Source organism: Onychostoma macrolepis, chromosome 07 (assembly GCF_012432095.1).
Source record: "Onychostoma macrolepis isolate SWU-2019 chromosome 07, ASM1243209v1, whole genome shotgun sequence".
Lineage (NCBI taxonomy): Eukaryota > Metazoa > Chordata > Actinopteri > Cypriniformes > Cyprinidae > Onychostoma > Onychostoma macrolepis.
Window position 1 is genome coordinate 24,079,837 of NC_081161.1, and position 19,806 is coordinate 24,099,642.

Consider the following 19,806-nt stretch of genomic DNA (forward strand, 5'->3'; position numbering starts at 1 on the left):
TGGGCATCAATGATTGGGAGTACTCCCTTGTCTCCAGCTCAAGAAACCAGTCATAAAAGGATTGGACTCCTCAGACTGCACTGGCAAATAATAATTAACTCTTCTTTGGTCTCAGAGACACAAGCAATAATTGACAAGGCAGATCTAAAGACCTCAAAAGACACTTTACCATGTTCTTATGATGGATTAACATCCCAATAGGACATTATTCCAAATGCTCGTAATATTTTCAGGAGGTGAAGTGGCTGAGTAGACAACAAAAGGCCATTTAGTCCTGCAGTCTGTATAGTCTCTATTGCCATATATCCAATTATCATAAATCACAGAATGTCAGAATTTGTGTTACTAGGAAAATGAACACCTACAGATTAATATGAAAAACATAATGAAGAGGAAGAGGAAGTGTGTGTGTGTGTGTGTGTATGATGGAACAAATTCTCTATACAGAGAGACATGCACAGATGCCCTTGCTCTCCTTATACGGTTTGTACATTTTATCATCTCCTCGGCAGAGGTGTGTCACTGCACTGTTCTCAATCTGATCTGACAGAGTGCTGGTGTTTTCAGTGATACAACATCTTAGCAAAGTGCTCCAAAGACGAAGCCATGTTTTATTCATTTCATCTTTATAACCCATGAAAATAGACAGAGATGCAACTTCGTCCTAGTCAAACATGCTCACTGGGTCTGACAGAACTAAGTTTTCACACATTCACACCAAGCTTGGCCTGAAATAACTGATTTGCATTAGTTGTTATTCAACCATTCATTTAAGCAGTTTTGTAGCCATACTGTTTTATGAAAATTACGTCTCACGATTTATCATAGCCTAACACTAAATGTCTTTAGAGCACAAATACAGTACTGGTTCTTTACAAGTTCATCCCAGTGCTAAAATATGTAGCTGTAAAATCTCTGATCTGATCTTAAAAAGAAACATTTATAATAATAATTATATTATTATATGATACATAAACTATATTATATGAATTGCTGTTTGATAAATGTAATTGTTTCTATCGGGACTTTTTGATATGCCCCTAAAACTGACCAATGCAGGTCAATTCTGTGCATCAATGGTTCGCAGTCTTAGTGCTGGAGTCCTTTAAGCAATGAACGTGATCCTGAACATTTGACAGATGTTATAGCATAAAGTAAATGCTCTCATAAATGTGCACTGATTCTAGACAAGGCCAATCACCACTTCCTTTCATCCAGAGCAGAAATTTACACTATACAGTAGCTCTGGGCCACTGACCACCATCAATATTTTATCAGGCCCCAACCCTGACACATAATTTTTTCATGTGACACTTAAGCTGTTGTGGAGATGGAGGTTTCTAGGCATGTCAGAAAAACTGCATTATTTTGTTCACTGGGATAAAAGATTGTTAGGGTTACAAAATTTTATTTCTCTCGTATGTCTTCACACATATTTCAAATATGACATACATATTGTAAATATTCATAAGCAATGCAAGTTGACCTACAGCAAATGTGTGATTCATAAATATAAGAACTCCAGAAGGGAATTAAGGCCAAGGCGTGGAATACTACAGAATGAATTTTACGGCAAAGGCCTAAAGTCATAATCTAATGAAATTATTTCTGTTGCTGAACAATGGTAAAATAAATCCAGCCAAATACTGACTGAAAGAGAAGCCAGTCCAAACGTGCAATAAAAATGAAGGGGATAATTTAACTCGCTCTTTTACTTCACTTCACACTTTCTAATAAACACAAATAATGTCCATTGTCAAAAGGACTAAAGTGAGGTGACAAACGTTTTACTGATGTAGAACTCATAACAATTACAGTCGGATATTATGGAGGGTGAGATCAAGAAAGAGAGAAAAAGAAGAGTGTTCTGTTTGCCCAACAGTGGTATTTGAACGACAAGGATGAGAAAGGATTTGTGGTAAAAAGGAGGTGTGGTAGGGAGGGGGGATAGGTGGACAAAAAAAAAAAAGCACAAAAAGTTTTCAATAACTCTGCCGAGTGTTGAGGCCTCAGCCCTGCCTGTCTGTTGCCCTGGGTGCGTGTGAAATGCTTCCAGTGAACAAAGTAAGCCATGGGCGCATCCCAAAGGCCTTTGTGGCCAAAGCCTGGTGAAGAGGCTCTTCACAGCGCCAGCAAACACAGTCTACAGCCTCTCACCACAATTCTGCAGATCCTCCCATTGTGTCCCAACACACATTACACACTCGAGAGGGAAAGAGGAGAAACAAGGCAAAACTAATGAAAAGCTTTGAGTGGCTGCTCTTCTCGGAGCACACCCACACTCTAAAGCCCAAGAACTGCCCCAGACGCACACACGCACACATACCTCACTTCCAGCTAATAATTGCTATTGAAACACTTATTTGCTGTTGTTACCTGCACATCCTGCCACATCAAGCGGGATGGTTTTGCTGTGGTGTTACTTCAGCGACCTCGAGGGGGAGGCGTCCTATTCCTTATCACCATGCATCATGTAAACCAAAAAAAGCCTATTTCCTCCTCTCTGAAGCAATTAAAAAGAGGTTCAGCATCAAGTTAAGTAATGTGTGTGGGAAAGGTCAAAACAGGTAATGCATGAGAAATTGTACTGAGCAAACTAATGCTGGTTAGCACAAATAGAGTTTTCACAGAATAGTCCAGCCAAAGAATTGTGCTCATGTGTATATGTGTGTACACATTCATAACAGCATAAACAGGACTACAGTTTTGAAATTAGTGCAAAACCTTTTCATTTTTTTATTGGACCCAATAAAGTCAAGAAAACATTTGGCTTTCACTCTGAATTCTGATTGAAGTCCTTTTTTATACTGATACCTGGTACTAAACTATGATATTATGTCTTTATGATGTATGCTTGTGTCACTGATGCAGACATATGATTTGTCATAAGAAATTATAGACCTAAAACTGAGATCTCTTCCATGCACCTCACCATTACACACTGCACAGCATATTGATAAATGACAAATATGCTAGCGTTCTATGGGAAATTCAGGAAAATTAATTGAGAAAGAATTTTAGAAAGAAGGGGGTGAAGGAAAAGTAAATAGCTGAGCACAAAAGTGAATGGAAGAGTGTTCAAAAATACATAGGACAACTGTGGTGAGCAGCAGTGGTTCTTTACATTAACAGATATCCTCCTGTGGTTGCTTATTATTTGTGACCCTGGAGCACAAAACCAGTCTTAAGTCGCTGGGGTATATTTGTAGCAATAGCTAAAAATACACTGTATGGGTCAAAATTATAGATTTTTCTTTTATGCCAAAAATCATTAGGATATTAAGTAAAGATCATGTTCCATGAAGATATTTTGTAAATTTACTACTGTAAATATATCAAAACGTCATTTTTGATTAGTAATATGCATTGCTAAGAATTCATTTGGACAACTTTAAAGGCGATTTTCTCAATATTTTGATTTTTTTTGCACCCTCAGATTCCAGATTTTCAAATAGCTGTATCTTGGCTAAATATTGTCCGATCCTACAATTTATTCAGCTTTCAAATGATGCATAAATCTCAATTTCGAAAAATTGACACTTAAGACTGGTTTTGTGGTCCAGGGTCACATTTGATGACTGTGCACAACATTATGATATATATATACAATTTGGGGTCAGTATGATTTTTTAAATTTTTTTAGAAATTAACATTTTTATTCAGCATGCATTAAATTGATTCAAAGTGATTGATCAAAAGAGTAAACACATTTATAATCTTTCAGAAGATTTCCATTTAAAAAAAAAAAAAGTTCTGTTCAATTCAACCCTGAAAGAAAATGTGTTACAGTTTCCACAAAAATCTTGAGCAACTAAACTTTCAACACTGATGATAAAAATGTTTCTTGAGCACTAAATCAGCGTATTAGAATGATTTCTGAAGGATCATGTGACACTAAAGTCTGGAGTAATGATTCACCGTCACAGGAATAAATTACATGAAATACATTAAAATAGAAAATAGTTATTTTAAATTGTAAGAATATTTTACAGTATCACTGTTAATAAATGCTGCCTTGGTGAACATAAAAATAAAATAAAAATCAAGGTTGTGCACAGTCACCTCTCCAGAAAATCTCGCTCTCTCTCTCTATCTCTCCACATCAAATTTTCAGCTATTATGACCACGGTGCAACAATAAGTATATTGAAAGTAAATTGAAGAAAGAAAAATTATCTGCTCTAAATTTAATCTGGAAAATCTAAAAAGGTCATCTGCTCAGACCTTGCTAGAACTCGGTAGAAAAGCCTATATTTATTTTTTGAAATTAATATTTCATGCATTATATAAAATGAAGGAAGGTCAGCGAGCCAGTCAGCAGTTAAGAACTTTAAAAATATGCACTGTGTATGAGAGCAGAGGGAGGCAGACATGTGGCCCTGAGTGCATTTTACTGTATTTCATCAGGAAAAGATATATTCTCTAAAAATAGGAAGGATGAAGAACTGGATGGAGAGGGAGGGTTAAGGGGACTCTGAGGTAACATGGGCTTGCTGGTCTGTTAGAGACGGTCACCGTCATGGAACAAGACAGAGGGAAGATGCTGAGTAATTTTTTCAAATGTTCTGAAGCTAATGTAAAGCTACGACAAATATGTCACAATACATCTCCTTGAGATATTAATACATTTCAACGCCATTTTAGTTTGTGCATATATTTAAAAAAAAGATTTAAAGTCAGTTTGTTTTGACCATTGTAGCAACCATTTTTCTCTACAAAAATGTAACTTATTATTGATTATTTTACAAATGATTAATATATTTTGGAATGCACTTTTGTTATTATAGCAGAAGAATAACTTGAAGGATACGTTTTAGATATTAATAAACTTACTGAGGAAAAATGTTGAGAACCAATCTGACATCACAGAGAATTTAGAGACTGCAATCAGGGACTACACAAATATTGTCACACATAATTATTCGCTTTTCCAGTTTTGTTCATAACCAATCCAGAGCGTATGAAACACATCATTTGCCTGAGTATCTTGACATGATTTTCACACATAGTTCTGTAACCACTCTGTTATCTGAAGCATGTCTCACCACCTCTCTATGTTGGGTCTTGTCTCTGGTAGGCTGGAGAAGCTTGTAAAAATATCCTCAACCTGCAAAAGAAAAACAACTTAGGTGAAGGGGATTGTCCTCAGAGGACAAATGATTTTTTTGCCTCTCTCTTGAGTGACAGACAACTTCATAAAGGCATGGCAGCTCTATTTGTCATTGGCAAAAATTGTAAAGATACCAGGAACTCGGTATTGTCAACAGCACATATTTATGTGTGCATGTTTGAGTACTCTTGTAGTCCAATAAACAATATTTTATCCAGTCACCACTTTCATAAGGAACTGAATAAAACATCACATGAATCATTATTTATTAGCAGGAAAACAAGTAACATAATCCAAAACTTCCAGCTAAATTGTACAACCTTCATGATCACACCTTTATGTTTTTCAGTTTGTGGTGGAAGGGAATTCTTGTCTGGTGATGTTCAACAAAGTCTCTGACAATCTTTGTAGCAATGTGGGTAATATGAGACAAAAGTTACTCAATGGCATAGTATCACAATACAAGAACTAGTCTATAACAAAATGCAAAGTCATGGGGATTCATGCGTAAACCCATCTTCAGAATATTATGGGAAATGTCCTCCTAATAAGCCTAGAAGATGATAATCTCCCAAATAAAATAGATGCAACGCTTGTTTATAATACTTAATATGCAGCACCAGACCAGCTGTGTCCTCATACTGAAAGACACACATTGTTCGCCTCCTGTGAACTGATGGAAAAGAACCAGCTTTGAAATGTGATTTATGTATCATCTGTGTCATCCTGATAGCCATATATTCACATCATGGAGCAGCTCCGAAGCAGCTTTATGGCCAAACTGTGTTAAACACAGTTTAAACACCACATATCATTTGATGAAATGGTACCAGTGTTTTTCTGAGACTTTTTCGAATTGAATTATGACTCAGAGTGTCACAATGAACATCAAGATAAGATAAGATGCATTAAGACAGGATGTGGTTGAGGAGTGTTTTTATAAATTAAAGCTGCATAACTCTAAAAAAAGAGAGAGCGTAGTCACCATACATCTTCTTGAATGTTATTCTCAAAGCAGCAAAATATGCTAATCTCGACATTTTGCAACTTGTGACATAATCAGCGAATTTAAATAAGCATCTGACAATATAAGAATACACAGGATGCTAGCCTGAGATAGTTCACCCGAAAATGATGATTCTGTCAAGACTTAATTACCGTCATGTCATTCAGAACCTGCAATCATTTCTTTGTATTCTGTGCAATTTTTTTAAATGGCTTAATTTTAGTCCGTACAATGAAGGTCCAATGTTGTTTGGACCTCAGTGTTCTTCAAAATATCTTCTTTTGTGTCCCACCAGTGAAAGTAAGACATGAGAGTAAATAAAGACTCGAGGATTTTCATTTTTGAGTGAACTGTGCATTTAAGGACAGTGAAAAAGCTCAAGTGATTCTTTCATTTAATGCATACATTTGGCCACACTTTATTTTAAAGGTTCAATTCTCACTATTAGCAAACCATTAACTCCAACCTTTGCCTCAATAAATATAGTTAGTAAGGTAGTTGTTAAGTTTAGGTATTGATTAGGGACGTAGCACATGGTCATGCAGAATGTGTGCTTTATAAGTACTAATAAACAGTCAATATGTTAATAACAGGCATGCTAATAAGCAACTAGTTAATAGTGAGAATTGGTCCCTATACTAAAGTGCTACCATATATTCTGTTAGGCATATCAAAGAAAGACTAGATTTGATCTAGCATTGATCTAGAAATGAGTGTCTGTAAGTCTGAAAATGATTATGCATGTGAAGCAACCTCAACAGGTGTAGCAATTCGCTTTCAAACGCTATATGATTACGACTTTTAATTATAGGATGCAGCTCTTGTTTAGGTGCATTTTAACTTCTCATTCATTTTTCCCCTCTCCTAAATATTAAGAGTTTAAATGAAATGGCCCTCTATGGGGTTTGAAACACTGATACTGCATTTACAGCAAATTGCACCTTCACTTGTAAAAAAATTACAGTGCTCAGTGTGTATTTAAGTAAGACTGTGTGCCGTTTGGAAAGCAATACGAGCAGACTCCATGACCACATGAAACACAACTTAAAACTGACTTCAAAGGAGCAATGGAAGAGCAGCAGGAGCAAGCTCTGACAGCAAAAACAATAATTTAATCGCATCATTATAAATATTAAGCAAAATTCGGATTTCTCTCATCATCTTTAAAGTGGCTTTTTATGATGTTTACTCTGTGTAATAAAGGGTTAGGATGATTGAGGTGTCATGTGGGTGGAACCCTCAGCTTCCCCTCGATTAACATCTAAACATGATGCGTCCGTTTATCTCTAAACTATCTGCAGACGCTGATCGCTCACACCGCCTGCAGCTTACAGGTTCATCTCCAAGCTGTTAATTAAATCTTTAATTTAATTAACTCACCTTTGAGTTTCTGCCAATCACTTTGTATACAGATACCCAGGTGTTCAAAACATAAGCCACATGACAAATGCATTTATGTCTAATATGTAACAGAGATTTTGAAAGTCATAAACATACAGGTTTACTGATGAGTCATGAATATGGCTGGCAATCTCACAACATGGTGTTGTTGAGAAGTATAACATTATATTACTGTATTACATCTGTTGAGACCGGATGCCAAGTTTTCAACCATATTTTGTTTGTTTGGGGAAAAAAAAATGGAAAGGTCACAGCAACTCCAAACCTGTCAGCTGAACATAATTCTGCTCATGTTAATTTGAGGTTCATGTTTTAATGTTCAGACAGTAGAGGCTGCATTTTATCCTCAAACAAAACGAGAACTTGAACATATCCGACTAAGTACCCAATACCATGAACTCTGGTATTCATACCTGTGCAGCGTAGAATTACACGCACAAAACGGTTTAAGTAGAACCATAATGTGCTCTTGGGAAAGGAAAAAAAGGGACGAGCTTAATCTATCCTGTGTAAACCAGGGAAATTCCTATTGTTGGCAGACAGGCCTCAGTCCTCAGGCATTTAAAGTGCATGTCTTGGCTGCACACGACTGCCTCAAGAACACAGACAAAATACACAAGCTCAAAAGAGATAAAAGACAAAAACAATCAGAAGGGTTGGAATTGTAAACCACTGAACTAGAGGATATCCTCTTGCGAAGAATTTGTTCTTCATGGAAAACCAAATGGACTTCTGGAACATGTAAAGACATACAGAGGGATGAAGAATAATACAGAGAAAGAAAGCGACGTTCACTGCGTAACAGTGTGAACATCTCAAAGGCTAGCTCTGTTGTACGCTATACAGACAGACCAGGCAAGTCCAGGCTCATGACTGTAAGCATTTAATAAATCTTCCTCTGAGGGAGGAAAGGCCTCCAGAGATTGATGAACTGCTGACAGTTTTATGGCAAAATTACTATTGTTGCACTGGGGGCATTCATCATTAGTAAAATCAATGATAAGGTATGATCTTTTCTTTTCTAACCACACTTTTCTAGCTACCAACAAGCCACCCTCCTCTCTTTCTGTCTTTAATTTCATCACTAGTCTATCAGCATCTCTCTTATAATGACATGCTGCAAGTTGCGAGGCCTGTCAAAGCATTGCTGTGAGTTTGTCTCAGACGTTTGTACACCACTCATGCAATATTGCTTTGATCTTCAGTGACAAATGCTATGGCAAAACAATTTGGACTAATGACTCATTATGTAGACTCTCTAATGCATGAGGACAGGCAAATTAATCTAAAACGATCTCTTCAATTTCGGTGCATGCACTGGGCAGTTTGTCCAGAATTGAATGTGGCCTCCTTAAATGTCTGTGTTTGGCTGATAGTCAAAACAGTTGAATAGGTTAAGACAACAGCTTGTACTTGCATTGACCTGTACAATCTACCTAGTAGGATCATTTCTCTTAAAAAGCCAGCGCTAGATTGGTTGAGAAGAGCTTTATGGCATCTGTACATATGATTTGAGAGTGTACTGCAGGTTGTGCAGAAGCATTATAATTTTACTAAGAGATCATGTAATTTGACTAGTGAAACTTTTGAGTCAAGTTTTCAACCCGTTAAGGCTGGATAATATCTAAAAAGCTCAAAAAGTAATGAAAATATACTGACATCTTTTAGGAATTAAACTATTTAGTCTAATCCATATAAGATTTAGTATAGTTTAAATTCTTTATCTTACCAATTAATTCAATCATACACACTACATGTTCATACAAAATAAAATAATAAAATACAATAATGTTATTTTTCAAAAATATTTTCTACGACTAATATACATTTTTATAAGCCTTATTAAATAACTAATAAATAAAACTCATTTAAAAAAAAAATAATTTCAAACTGTAAATAAACAGGATGTGAATTAGCAAGCTCAAAATGTAATGAAAATAAACTGACATCTTTTAGGAATTAAACCATTTAGTCTAATCCATATAAGATTTAGTATAGTTTAAATTCTTTATTTTACCAATTATTTCAATCATACACACTACAAGTTCACATAAAATAAAATAATAAAATACAATAATATTATTTTTCAAAAATATTTTCCATGACTAATATACATTTTTATAAGCCTTATTAAATAACTAATCAAACTAATACAAATTTAAACTGTAAATAAACAGGATGTGAATTAGCCACAATTTACAAGAAATGTGAAATATTTCAGCATGCCCTACATAAATGCCTCTTTACCTGACATTCTTTGAATCCAGTTTGCATTTTTTACATTAAAAATTCCCTCTCTCCATAATCACTTGAGTAAACTTTAACAATGGTATATACATTGTAATTGCTATAGTGTTTGCTGAGTTTCCCTCCTCCCTGAGTAGGGCAGGACACAATAGTTCTGTCGCATTGACAGCTCCTCCGGTTCTCACTGAATAGAGCGAGAGTCCTGTGGACAGCAAGCTGACATAATCTGCACAGGACATGCATCTGCAGAGATGGGCTTAGAGTGGCCACAGATGCTCAAAGCTGGAATCCTTTGCAATTACAATGATGTGCTTTATTTCCTGAGTAAGAGCACAGTGGAAAAGACTTTGCTGTTTCCCTGATGCACACACTCAAACACACACACATACTACGCTCTATTCTCATTCAACTGACAACGGTCTGTCCTTAATGGGGATTCTGCTTCTGATGAGAAGCTGGTCAAAGAAAGGTCTAGACCTACCGCTAGACAGAGAGACAACTAAAGAGACCATTCTGGACAGAAGGACACCACAAAGCATCCCCTCATTAGCAGTGTCCAAACACTCCAAGACAGGAACAGCTGTCTCTCAGAGAGCAGAGAGAGAGAGGGGTGTCAAGAAAGGTCAAATAGACAAAAGTTTAGTGAGCTTCTTTTCACTCAAGTAACAGAGCAGCAGTCTTTAATCGAACTGAGGAATGCAACATAACACAATGACGTAAATATTTAAACTACATGATGTATGTAGTGAATATGTAGTGAATATAGTCATGGCTGAATGGCAACAATTGACATTACATTTAAAAACAGTTACATTACAAAATATAATAATATTTAATACAATAATTAATATATACAATTTTTAATACACAAAATTATTAACTAAAATTCATTCATATCCTTTTGCCACAAGATAACGGAACAATGCTGTGCAACAAAAATGTGGATGTTGCGCAGTGATGTAGTGAACAGGTGTTTCACATCGTAGCTGTTACAGTTTTTCTTGGCACATTTGCTTAGCCAATTGCTTTGGCACATTTTTCGAAACAGTCTTAATCTCTAAACTGTAAGTGCAATTATCATTAGCTGAAACATCAGAACCCTATTGCATGTCTGCAAAAGCTTCAAAACCTAGTTGTTTTGTCAGTGACATGGCCAATGCCACCAAAATAAAATGCGCTTTTGTCATTGTGTGAGCCACACTGGTCAAAATGTTTAGATGTTTTTTTTCACCATGGAAATATGTGACCCTGGATCACAAAACCAGTCCGAAGTAGCACGGGTATATTTGTAGCAATAGCCAACAGTACATTGTATGGGTCAAAATGATAGATTTTTATTTTATGCCAAAAATCATTAGGACAGTAAGTAAAGATCGTGTTCCGTGAATAAATATATCGAAACTTAATTTTTTATTTATATTATGCAATGCTAAGAACTTTATTTGGACAACTTTAAGGGCGATTTTCTCAAAATTTAGATTTTTTTTTGCACCCTCAGATTCCAGATTTTCAAATAGTTGTATCTCAGCCAAATCTTGTCCTATCCTAAAAAAAACATACATCAATGGAAAGCGTATCTCTATTTCACAAAACTGACCCTTATGACTGGTTTTGTGGTCCACGGTCACATGTGTGTTATATGCAAATTTCATTTTATTTCTTTTTGTGTTATATGCAAATTTCATTTTGTTACAGTTTTTCTCAGTCGCTTTGGTGCATTTCTCGAATCATCCTTAATATTTGCAAAGAAGTATATGCATTTCTCAAAACAATTCATACAAACAGCACCCCGCAATGGATTTCCTGCAAAAGCCTGTAACTTACTCAAAATCTTTAGTTCATCTCTCAAAAATAAGTATTTATGTCAATGAACATATCAGTGCCATCTGAATGAAAAGTCCTTGTGTCATTGTTCACAAACAAGACAGTCAAAATGCTTAGTCATGTTGCCAATATAACAGTGTACTCTGTTAGTATTACCTGCTGTAAACTATGGAAACATAGTCTTTGGATGACAGTTTCTGTATTGAAATGCAGAAACGCTTCTTATGTATGCCATATATCCATTTCAAAAGTACAAATTTACACATTACTGTATGTGGGATATAGATTGAAAGAGACTGTTTCAAAATTTTGAATAATTGAGGATATGGTTGATCTCCCAATATAGCTGCACCTTTCAGCCATTGTAAGGCCATGATTGATGACATAGTCCACAACAGTGGCCCTTATTTTATCTGATATGCGCCTATGTCCTTGGCCTCTTCCTCTGTTTTGCCTCTGTACCCTTCCACCATGCAGCTTTACTCCTCTTCTTCCTCTCGGCTGTTGACCCTGATCGTTTTCTGGATGTTCATCCATCATCGGAATTTGTAACTCTTGTGTTGTCCTCTGTCTATATGCTTTCCAATTGAAGATTCATGAGATGCACCTTTGAGCTATTTCAGAGAACTGGTTTATAATTGGTTGATCTATATTCTCTTCATTAGTGAAAGTCAAGATTCACTTGCACAATTCATGGCAAATTTACAAAAAGTCTAATAGAAATGTGTAGAAAATATGCTTGCTTAACAGTTTATGACAGCTAGATCAACCATTTTGCATTTAATGACTTGTATGAACTAATAACTAGATGTTTTGAGGGGTAAGACTATAGCACAGAGAACTGTATAATACATTTTGAGCAACATGATATTAGCAACTGAAAATGTAGGAAACCGCAGACAAATGTACATAATCAGTTGCATGAATTTACCAAAGCAATTGCAATTTGTTCAAAAGAAACTGCTTTTATTATGTGCACAAGTGACTAGATGAGGTGGAGGTTGAACAAGTAGTTTTGAGAATTTCATTTCTGATCTGAGAAATGCACCAAAGCCACTGAGAAAAACTGTATATGCAATTTCATTTCATATTTGTTACTGTATACGCATTTTTCTACTTTTTTGTTGACTTTTTTTTTTCTATACTATACAAGAATGTTAGTTTTTTTCTGTGTATCAGACTGAGCATTTTAGATTCATACTTATAAGTGATAATGTATTCGGAAAAGTCAACACTGTAGTACACAAAAAGGAAATGAACATTTTATTTATACAGTACACTTATTTTATTTATTTTTGTGCTAAAATAAATGTGTTACATGTAAACTGAAATCTCACCATTGCTTATTCATTTTTAAACACTTTTGTTTCACCACCACACATTCTTACATATCTTTCTATTGCTCTTCCACAACAAGCAACTGTGAATGTTCACAGTTTACATGTAACACAAATGTACTGTACAAATGTAAATGTGCTTATACAGCACTACACTGGTTGTGTCGTTCATCCTCGCTAAAAAATGGTAGCGATTGTGCTGGACAAACTCTATATACAGGTGCTGGTCATATAATTAGAATATCATCAAAAAGTTTATTTATTTCACTAATTCCATTCAAAAAGTGAAACTTGTATATCATATTCATTCATTACACACAGACTGATATATTTCAAATGTTTATTTCTTTTAAGTTTGATGATTATAACTGACAACTAAGGAAAATCCCAAATTCAGTATCTCAGAAAATTAGAATATTACTTAAGACCAATACAAAGAAAGGATTTTTAGAAATCTTGGCCAACTGAAAAGTATGAACATGAAAAGTATGAGCATGTACAGCACTTAATACTTAGTTGGGGCTCCTTTTGCCTGAATAACTGCAGCAATGCGGCGTGGCATGGAGTCGATCAGTCTGTGGCACTGCTCAGGTGTTATGAGAGCCCAGGTTGCTCTGATAGTGGCCTTCAGCTCTTCTGTATTGTTGGGTCTGGCATGTCGCATCTTCCTCTTCACAATACCCCATAGATTTTCTATGGGGTTAAGGTCAGGTGAGTTTGCTGGCCAATTAAGAGCAGGGATACCATGGTCCTTAAACCAGATACTGGTTGCTTTGGCACTGTGTGCAGGTGCCAAGTCCTGTTGGAAAATGAAATCTGCATCTCCATAAAGTTGGTCAGCAGCAGGAAGCATGAAGTGCTCTAAAACTTCCTGGTATACAGCTGCGTTGACCTTGGACCTCAGAAAACACAGTGGACCAACACCAGCAGATGACATGGCACCCCAAACCATCACTGACTGTGGAAACTTTACACTGGACCTCAAGCAACGTGGATTGTGTGCCTCCTCTCTTCCTCCAGACTCTGGGACCCTGATTTCCAAAGGAAATGCAAAATTTACTTTCATCAGAGAACATAACTTTGGACCACTCAGCAGCAGTCCAGTCCTTTTTGTCTTTAGCCCAGGCGAGACGCTTCTGACGCTGTCTGTTGTTCAAGAGTGGCTTGACACAAGGAATGCGACAGCTGAAACCCATGTCTTGCATACGTCTGTGCGTAGTGGTTCTTGAATCACTGACTCCAGCTGCAGTCCACTCTTTGTGAATCTCCCCCACATTTTTGAATGGGTTTTGTTTCACAATCCTCTCCAGGGTGCGGTTATCCCTATTGCTTGTACACTTTTTTCTACCACATCTTTTCCTTCCCTTCACCTCTCTATTAATGTGCTTGGACACAGAGCTCTGTGAACAGCCAGCCTCTTTTGCAATGACCTTTTATGTCTTGCCCTCCTTGTGCAACATGTCAATGGTCGTCTTTTGGACAACTGTCAAGTCAGCAGTCTTCCCCATGATTGTGTAGCCTACAGAACTAGACTGAGAGACCATTTAAAGGCCTTTGCAGGTGTTTTGAGTTAATTAGCTGATTAGAGTGTGGCACCAGGTGTCTTCAATATTGAACCTTTTCACAATATTCTAATTTTCTGAGATACTGAATTTGGGATTTTCCTTAGTTGTCAGTTATAATCATCAAAATTAAAAGAAATAAACATGTGAAATATATCAGTCTGTGTGTAATGAATGAATATAATATACAAGTTTCACGTTTTGAATGGAATTAGTGAAATAAATCAACTTTTTGATGATATTCCAATTATATGACCAGCACCTGTATATGCTTCCAAACTTGATTGATTGGCAAGATTGTGATCCCCATTTCTTTACGATGGCAAGTAGGAGTAGAAATTTTCCAGTGAATTTCTGGAAACTTTCCAAAACATTTCTGAAAATTAAAAAAAATAAATAAATCAAAAAGTGTCCAAAAAATTCACAAAATTTTCCAAAAATTCTGGAAACTTTTAAGAAATTTACAGGAAATGTTCCACCCCTTTGCAACCATAATGGCAAGCCGTTTGCAAACTTAGCAGACATTACAACCATTCCACGTCTAATATTTATGGAATTTACACGCTAATCTGATAGATTTTGATAATTGAATGGATAATTTTGCATGTGATGGCTCACAGGATGAAAGAACATTTAGAAGTTGCGAAGACTTTGACAATTTCACTGAGAATCAACTCATCAGTTTTGATCAACAAGCCATGTGCATTTAGTTATTGTGCAAATTTTAGACAAATTTTTGCACTTACTCATTTGCACACGTGCCAAAATTCACAAAATTGGCTTAAATCAATAAGAAATTCAAATCTGATGTGAACAAGAAACTAATTGTTCAGACCTCTGAACTTGTTGTTTTGAGAAAAAAAACTCTCATTTGATAACTAGCCAAAGCGATTGAGAAAAACTGTAATATATTGTGGATTTTAGCACAGCTGGAAAGCTGTATCAACTAATCTGAAGCATAAACTGCAACTATCCGTTTTATTATGAGACCCCATGCATCACATATAAAACTTGTGACTGAAGTGTTCATTCAGTTTCACCTTAAAGGAAAATAGTATTTCCTTCTTCTGTCAACAAGTTATTAGTAAACTAAAATCATTTCATAGCAAAAGTAAAAGGCTTCCTATGTTCAATTTACAACTAGTGTGGGGTCCATAAGACCTTTTTCACTTTCATATTGAGTGCAAGAGACTTAATAGAACAGTACTGTGCCAAGCGGAGAGACATTTTGCCCTTTCTTGTTGCAGGCTATAGTTTGAGATGAAACATGAAGGCTAGAGGCAGGTCAATTTCTGCAATGCGCAAGCTGATGGACAGAACCAATTTCAGCTTCCAAGACCTCCAGACTGATTATATAGCTGAAGAAGTGGTGTGAGGTTGTCTAGACAGAGGCGACCAATGAAATACCAGTGTTAGTAAGTCAGCCTATGTAGGAAGTTCTATCCAATTATTTCTCAAAGTAGTAAAAAGTAAATGAGAAAAGTTTTCTTCATCCCTCAGGGGTAAGACTTTTCTATACTTTCCCAAAATAGCTATTTCACAGTTCATAGCTCTGCAGAGTAAATTGGTATTGGATGCAACAAAAACATTTTCTCATTAACACATTAAACTTACACAAAAAAACCTATGTTATCTGAGCATAATTAAATACTAATAATCACAGAGCCTCACAGCTAAAAATATCCAGCCCAACGCAATACTTGAATAAACTACTGTGGTTTATTCCTCTTTATCAGGAATGATAATGATGATGATAATAATAATTTATTACGATGACAGCTTAAATGACAGCACACAAACACTTAGATAATGTATGTTTACTGCAGCCACAGCATATGTCTAATGTTTGCCAGAAAAATCATTCGCCTGGCTTGAACTGATCGATAATCCATGTGCATTAGAAAACCAAAAACATTAAACAAAGTAGTTTAAGTCTTTAAAGCCGAATAATGTTATTATATACTCAGGAAAACTAAGAACCATATTTGGTTTAAGACATCTCTAAAATTTACACGCTTTTACTTAACATCAGACAGTAGCTTCACGTTTAGTTCCCGAATTAAACTTGTATAAACTTGCTGCTTATCACAGATTACTGTGGCAGTTAAGAATAGTGTTTGATCTTCGTATACAGGACGTCTATGTATATGGAAAATCCTATATAGGATTTCTTTGCACATGTAAGACTATCAAAAGAGGAGTCTTTACATGACCTCGGCCTGAGGTCACTCTTGTATGTTTTTCAGCTCCAGAAGTTAGTAACTCCATCCTGAGCCATCTTTTTTCCCAGTGAGGTGTGTCTATTTACTAAACGGGCCAAACGCAACCCTTACCCTGGCTGGCCTGCTACAAAGCTGAAGTGAAATGCTGAAAGATGAAAGCATGACTGAGGCTGTCACTCACCCCATCCAAGCTACAAGCGTCGCCGCATTCTCATCGTCTGTCACTCATACAGGTGTGCAAAAAAGAGACAAAGGGATACGGAGTGAGAAAGAAATAAACAGGTCAGAGAGTAGACAAAGCTGGTCTGGTGTGGGCCAGTTTAACGGTTTTATGAGTGTGTGTGTGTGTGTGTGTGTGTGTGTGTGTGTGTGTGTGTGACTATGCGAGATGTACAGCATGGGCTTTGATATGTAGCCGCTTACTGAATGTATGTGTCAAGGTGATGAGCAGGAACTTGTTGGGTCCTTGATGGCTTGTTTATTAATCACGAGGCTTGTGGGATAAGTCTCTCATCACCCTAACAGGTATAATTAAGCATTAAAGGGCACGCAAAGCTTGATGTGTCTTAGTCTAGCTTTTAGGTTTCATCCTTACCTCATCCACTCCTTTTGATGTAAAACGGCATGAGAGGAGTTTTGCAATAGAGGCCATTTTGCGTTAAAGCGAAGTTATTTAACTTTACACTATTGGCTATAAAACTGCTTGGCTCACTTATCTCACTATATAGATTATGGATTACGAATCGGCAACTCCTGTATCATTAAAATTACTACTTTCCATTTGTAAATACTTCGCTCGTCATTCGTGTGCTTAAAACGTTATGTCCGAACTAACGTTGACCTGAATGGCACATAATATTCTGTAATGAATCTTGAGCGCGAACGGTGTAACGTTAGTGCGATTCCCGAACGAATGACTCTTGAACCGGTTCATTTTACTGAATCAAAAACATAGTCTGCGTCCCAATGTGCACACTACCATCCTAAATTCTATGTGATATTAATACGGTAATTTTCAATACTGTTTAGGGCAGAAATGGTGGATAGTATGCACATTGGGACGCAGGGATACAGCGCAACATTCTAGTCATTATATGTCTAGTAGGTCGATAGAGAATCAAACACGCAGCCCACAGTGAGGCCGCTCTTAACACACATTTCAATTCACACACACAGTTCGGTTAATGACTGAATGTTCTTACCGCGAACTGACACTCGCTCATTTTGACTTCCACCTGCTGCTGAACCGTATGACCCCTCAGGTCATCCCTCTGTTTTGCATTGCATGGTTTGTGTGTGGTTTCGTAAGTTACAGAGACAGAGATAGGAGCTGTGTGGCATCCTGAAGGTTTCAATCGAGTCGTGACCACAGCGATTTTTGTCAGTTTTGTGGTCTCCATTCAAGTAAAATCTGCTGTCCGTTTATTGATTTGACTAATGAATAATGAATTAAATATCTTATAACATTTTTATTTCTTGTTTAGTAGGCCTAATGTTGATTTATAAATTGTCTAGTTAAGGCCAGTTATTCGGTTGCATTTATGCAGGTTTGACAGTAAAACTTTTATAGGCCCATTGACTGATCTATTACTGAAACTGTCTGATCATGTAGCAATTCAATAGCATTTGTTTTGTTTGTTTTATCTCTACCAAACATTTATTCTTTGAAAGAAGGCTTCTAATAGTATCATTCACTGAACCATTAAAGGGATAGTTCAACCCAAAATGAAAATTCTGTCATTAATTACTCACCCTTACGTTGTTCCAAACCCGTAAGACATTCATTAACTTCAATTTTGCAAAGCTACGAGAATACTTTTCGTGCGCAAAGAAAACAAAAATAACACGATTTACTAAACAACTTTTCTCCCCGACTTACCGTCTTCCATTTTGGAGATTACCACGACGCATGCGTGCCCTTTCCCCTGAGCGTAATCAACGTAATCAGTGTTATTTTTTAATCTGTTATTTTTGTTTTCTTTGCACACAAAAAGTATTCTCGTTGAGCCACCGATGTCACATGGACTGTTTTACTGATGTCCTTACTATGTTTTGGGGAACATTTCAGTTACATTGCTGTCTATGCAGGGTCAGAGAGCTCTCAGAGTTCATCAAAAATGTCTTAAATTGTGTTCTGAAGATGAACAAAGGTCTTATGGGTTTGGAACGACATGAGGGCGAGTAATTAATGATATAATTTTCATTTTTGGGTGAACTAACCCTTTAAGTAGCATCATAATAATAATTATTTTTAATTCTTTTGTTGTGATTCCAGCATGTTACAGTATCTTCCTTTATAAATGTCTGCGTAAACTGAGGACAAGTGTAAGCTAATATCAAAGTATATGATATTGAACAAAATATCATACAAGCGGAAGTATCTATCTCTAGGTCTTTCTTTCCATATTTCCAAATTGAGTTGAGTGATTCATTGTAATTCCCCAACAGGAGAAATATCTGCAAGCCTGCTGACGTGATAAAGCTCACAAAGCTTGTTCACCCTGCTGAAGGGCTATGTGAACTGGATCTCCTCCTCCACTTCATCCATCCTTTATTGATTCACAGAGCTGGATGAGAGATGTGGAGGGGGGAACATCAGAGAAAAATGTCTCGTCTGCCCTTGATCTTCCATTTCCCTTCCCTGACACGTGGATGAGCCCGATGGTTCAACACTGTAACGTGAGACAAAACTATCAGCCAATCGAAGCTGTCAAGGCCCAAGGCATTTTTCTACCCCCTGCCAATGTTGTTCATAATGCACCTTTTGACATTTGGAGAACAGAAAGGCAGGTAAAGGTGTACAAAGTACAAGAGAATGCAGAATAGGGATTAAACAAATGGAAGCCTTCTTATAAAAAGGCTAATAGGCCTTTTCCCTGAACGGTCATGGTCTTTTTAGGCTGTCAAGTCTTTTTTGCTAATATTTACTACTATTGGCCTACATAATGACTAAAACAATAAAACATCTGGAAGGATGCCAGGAATAAGGAAAAGGTGAGCAGACCATTAGACAGTTAATGCCTTAGAGCTCTGGATGAACGGGGTGACGAGAAGAACTTGTGAGCTATGAACTGTGATTTAAGACATATGAAACATTT

General features: G+C 36.6%; 1 protein-coding gene across 2 annotated transcripts in view; it reads right to left on the bottom strand.

The window, feature by feature from the left end:
• Positions 1-18,035, bottom strand: part of shha (sonic hedgehog signaling molecule a) — a 53,533-nt gene extending 35,498 nt beyond the window's left edge. Inside the window, exons 1-3 of one of the 2 annotated variants that reach the window (XM_058780472.1) lie at positions 17,911-18,035; positions 5,048-5,106; positions 2,377-2,503 (exon numbers count right to left, since the gene is read on the bottom strand). In XM_058780472.1, coding sequence (XP_058636455.1) covers positions 2,377-2,394 — 18 coding nt within the window. In that variant the 5' untranslated portion in view covers positions 2,395-2,503; positions 5,048-5,106; positions 17,911-18,035. Of the gene's footprint in view, positions 1-2,376; positions 2,504-5,047; positions 5,107-17,303; positions 17,393-17,910 lie in introns of those variants that run through there. The other variant, XM_058780473.1, reaches the window with a different exon arrangement.
• Positions 18,036-19,806: the final 1,771 nt, after the last annotated feature.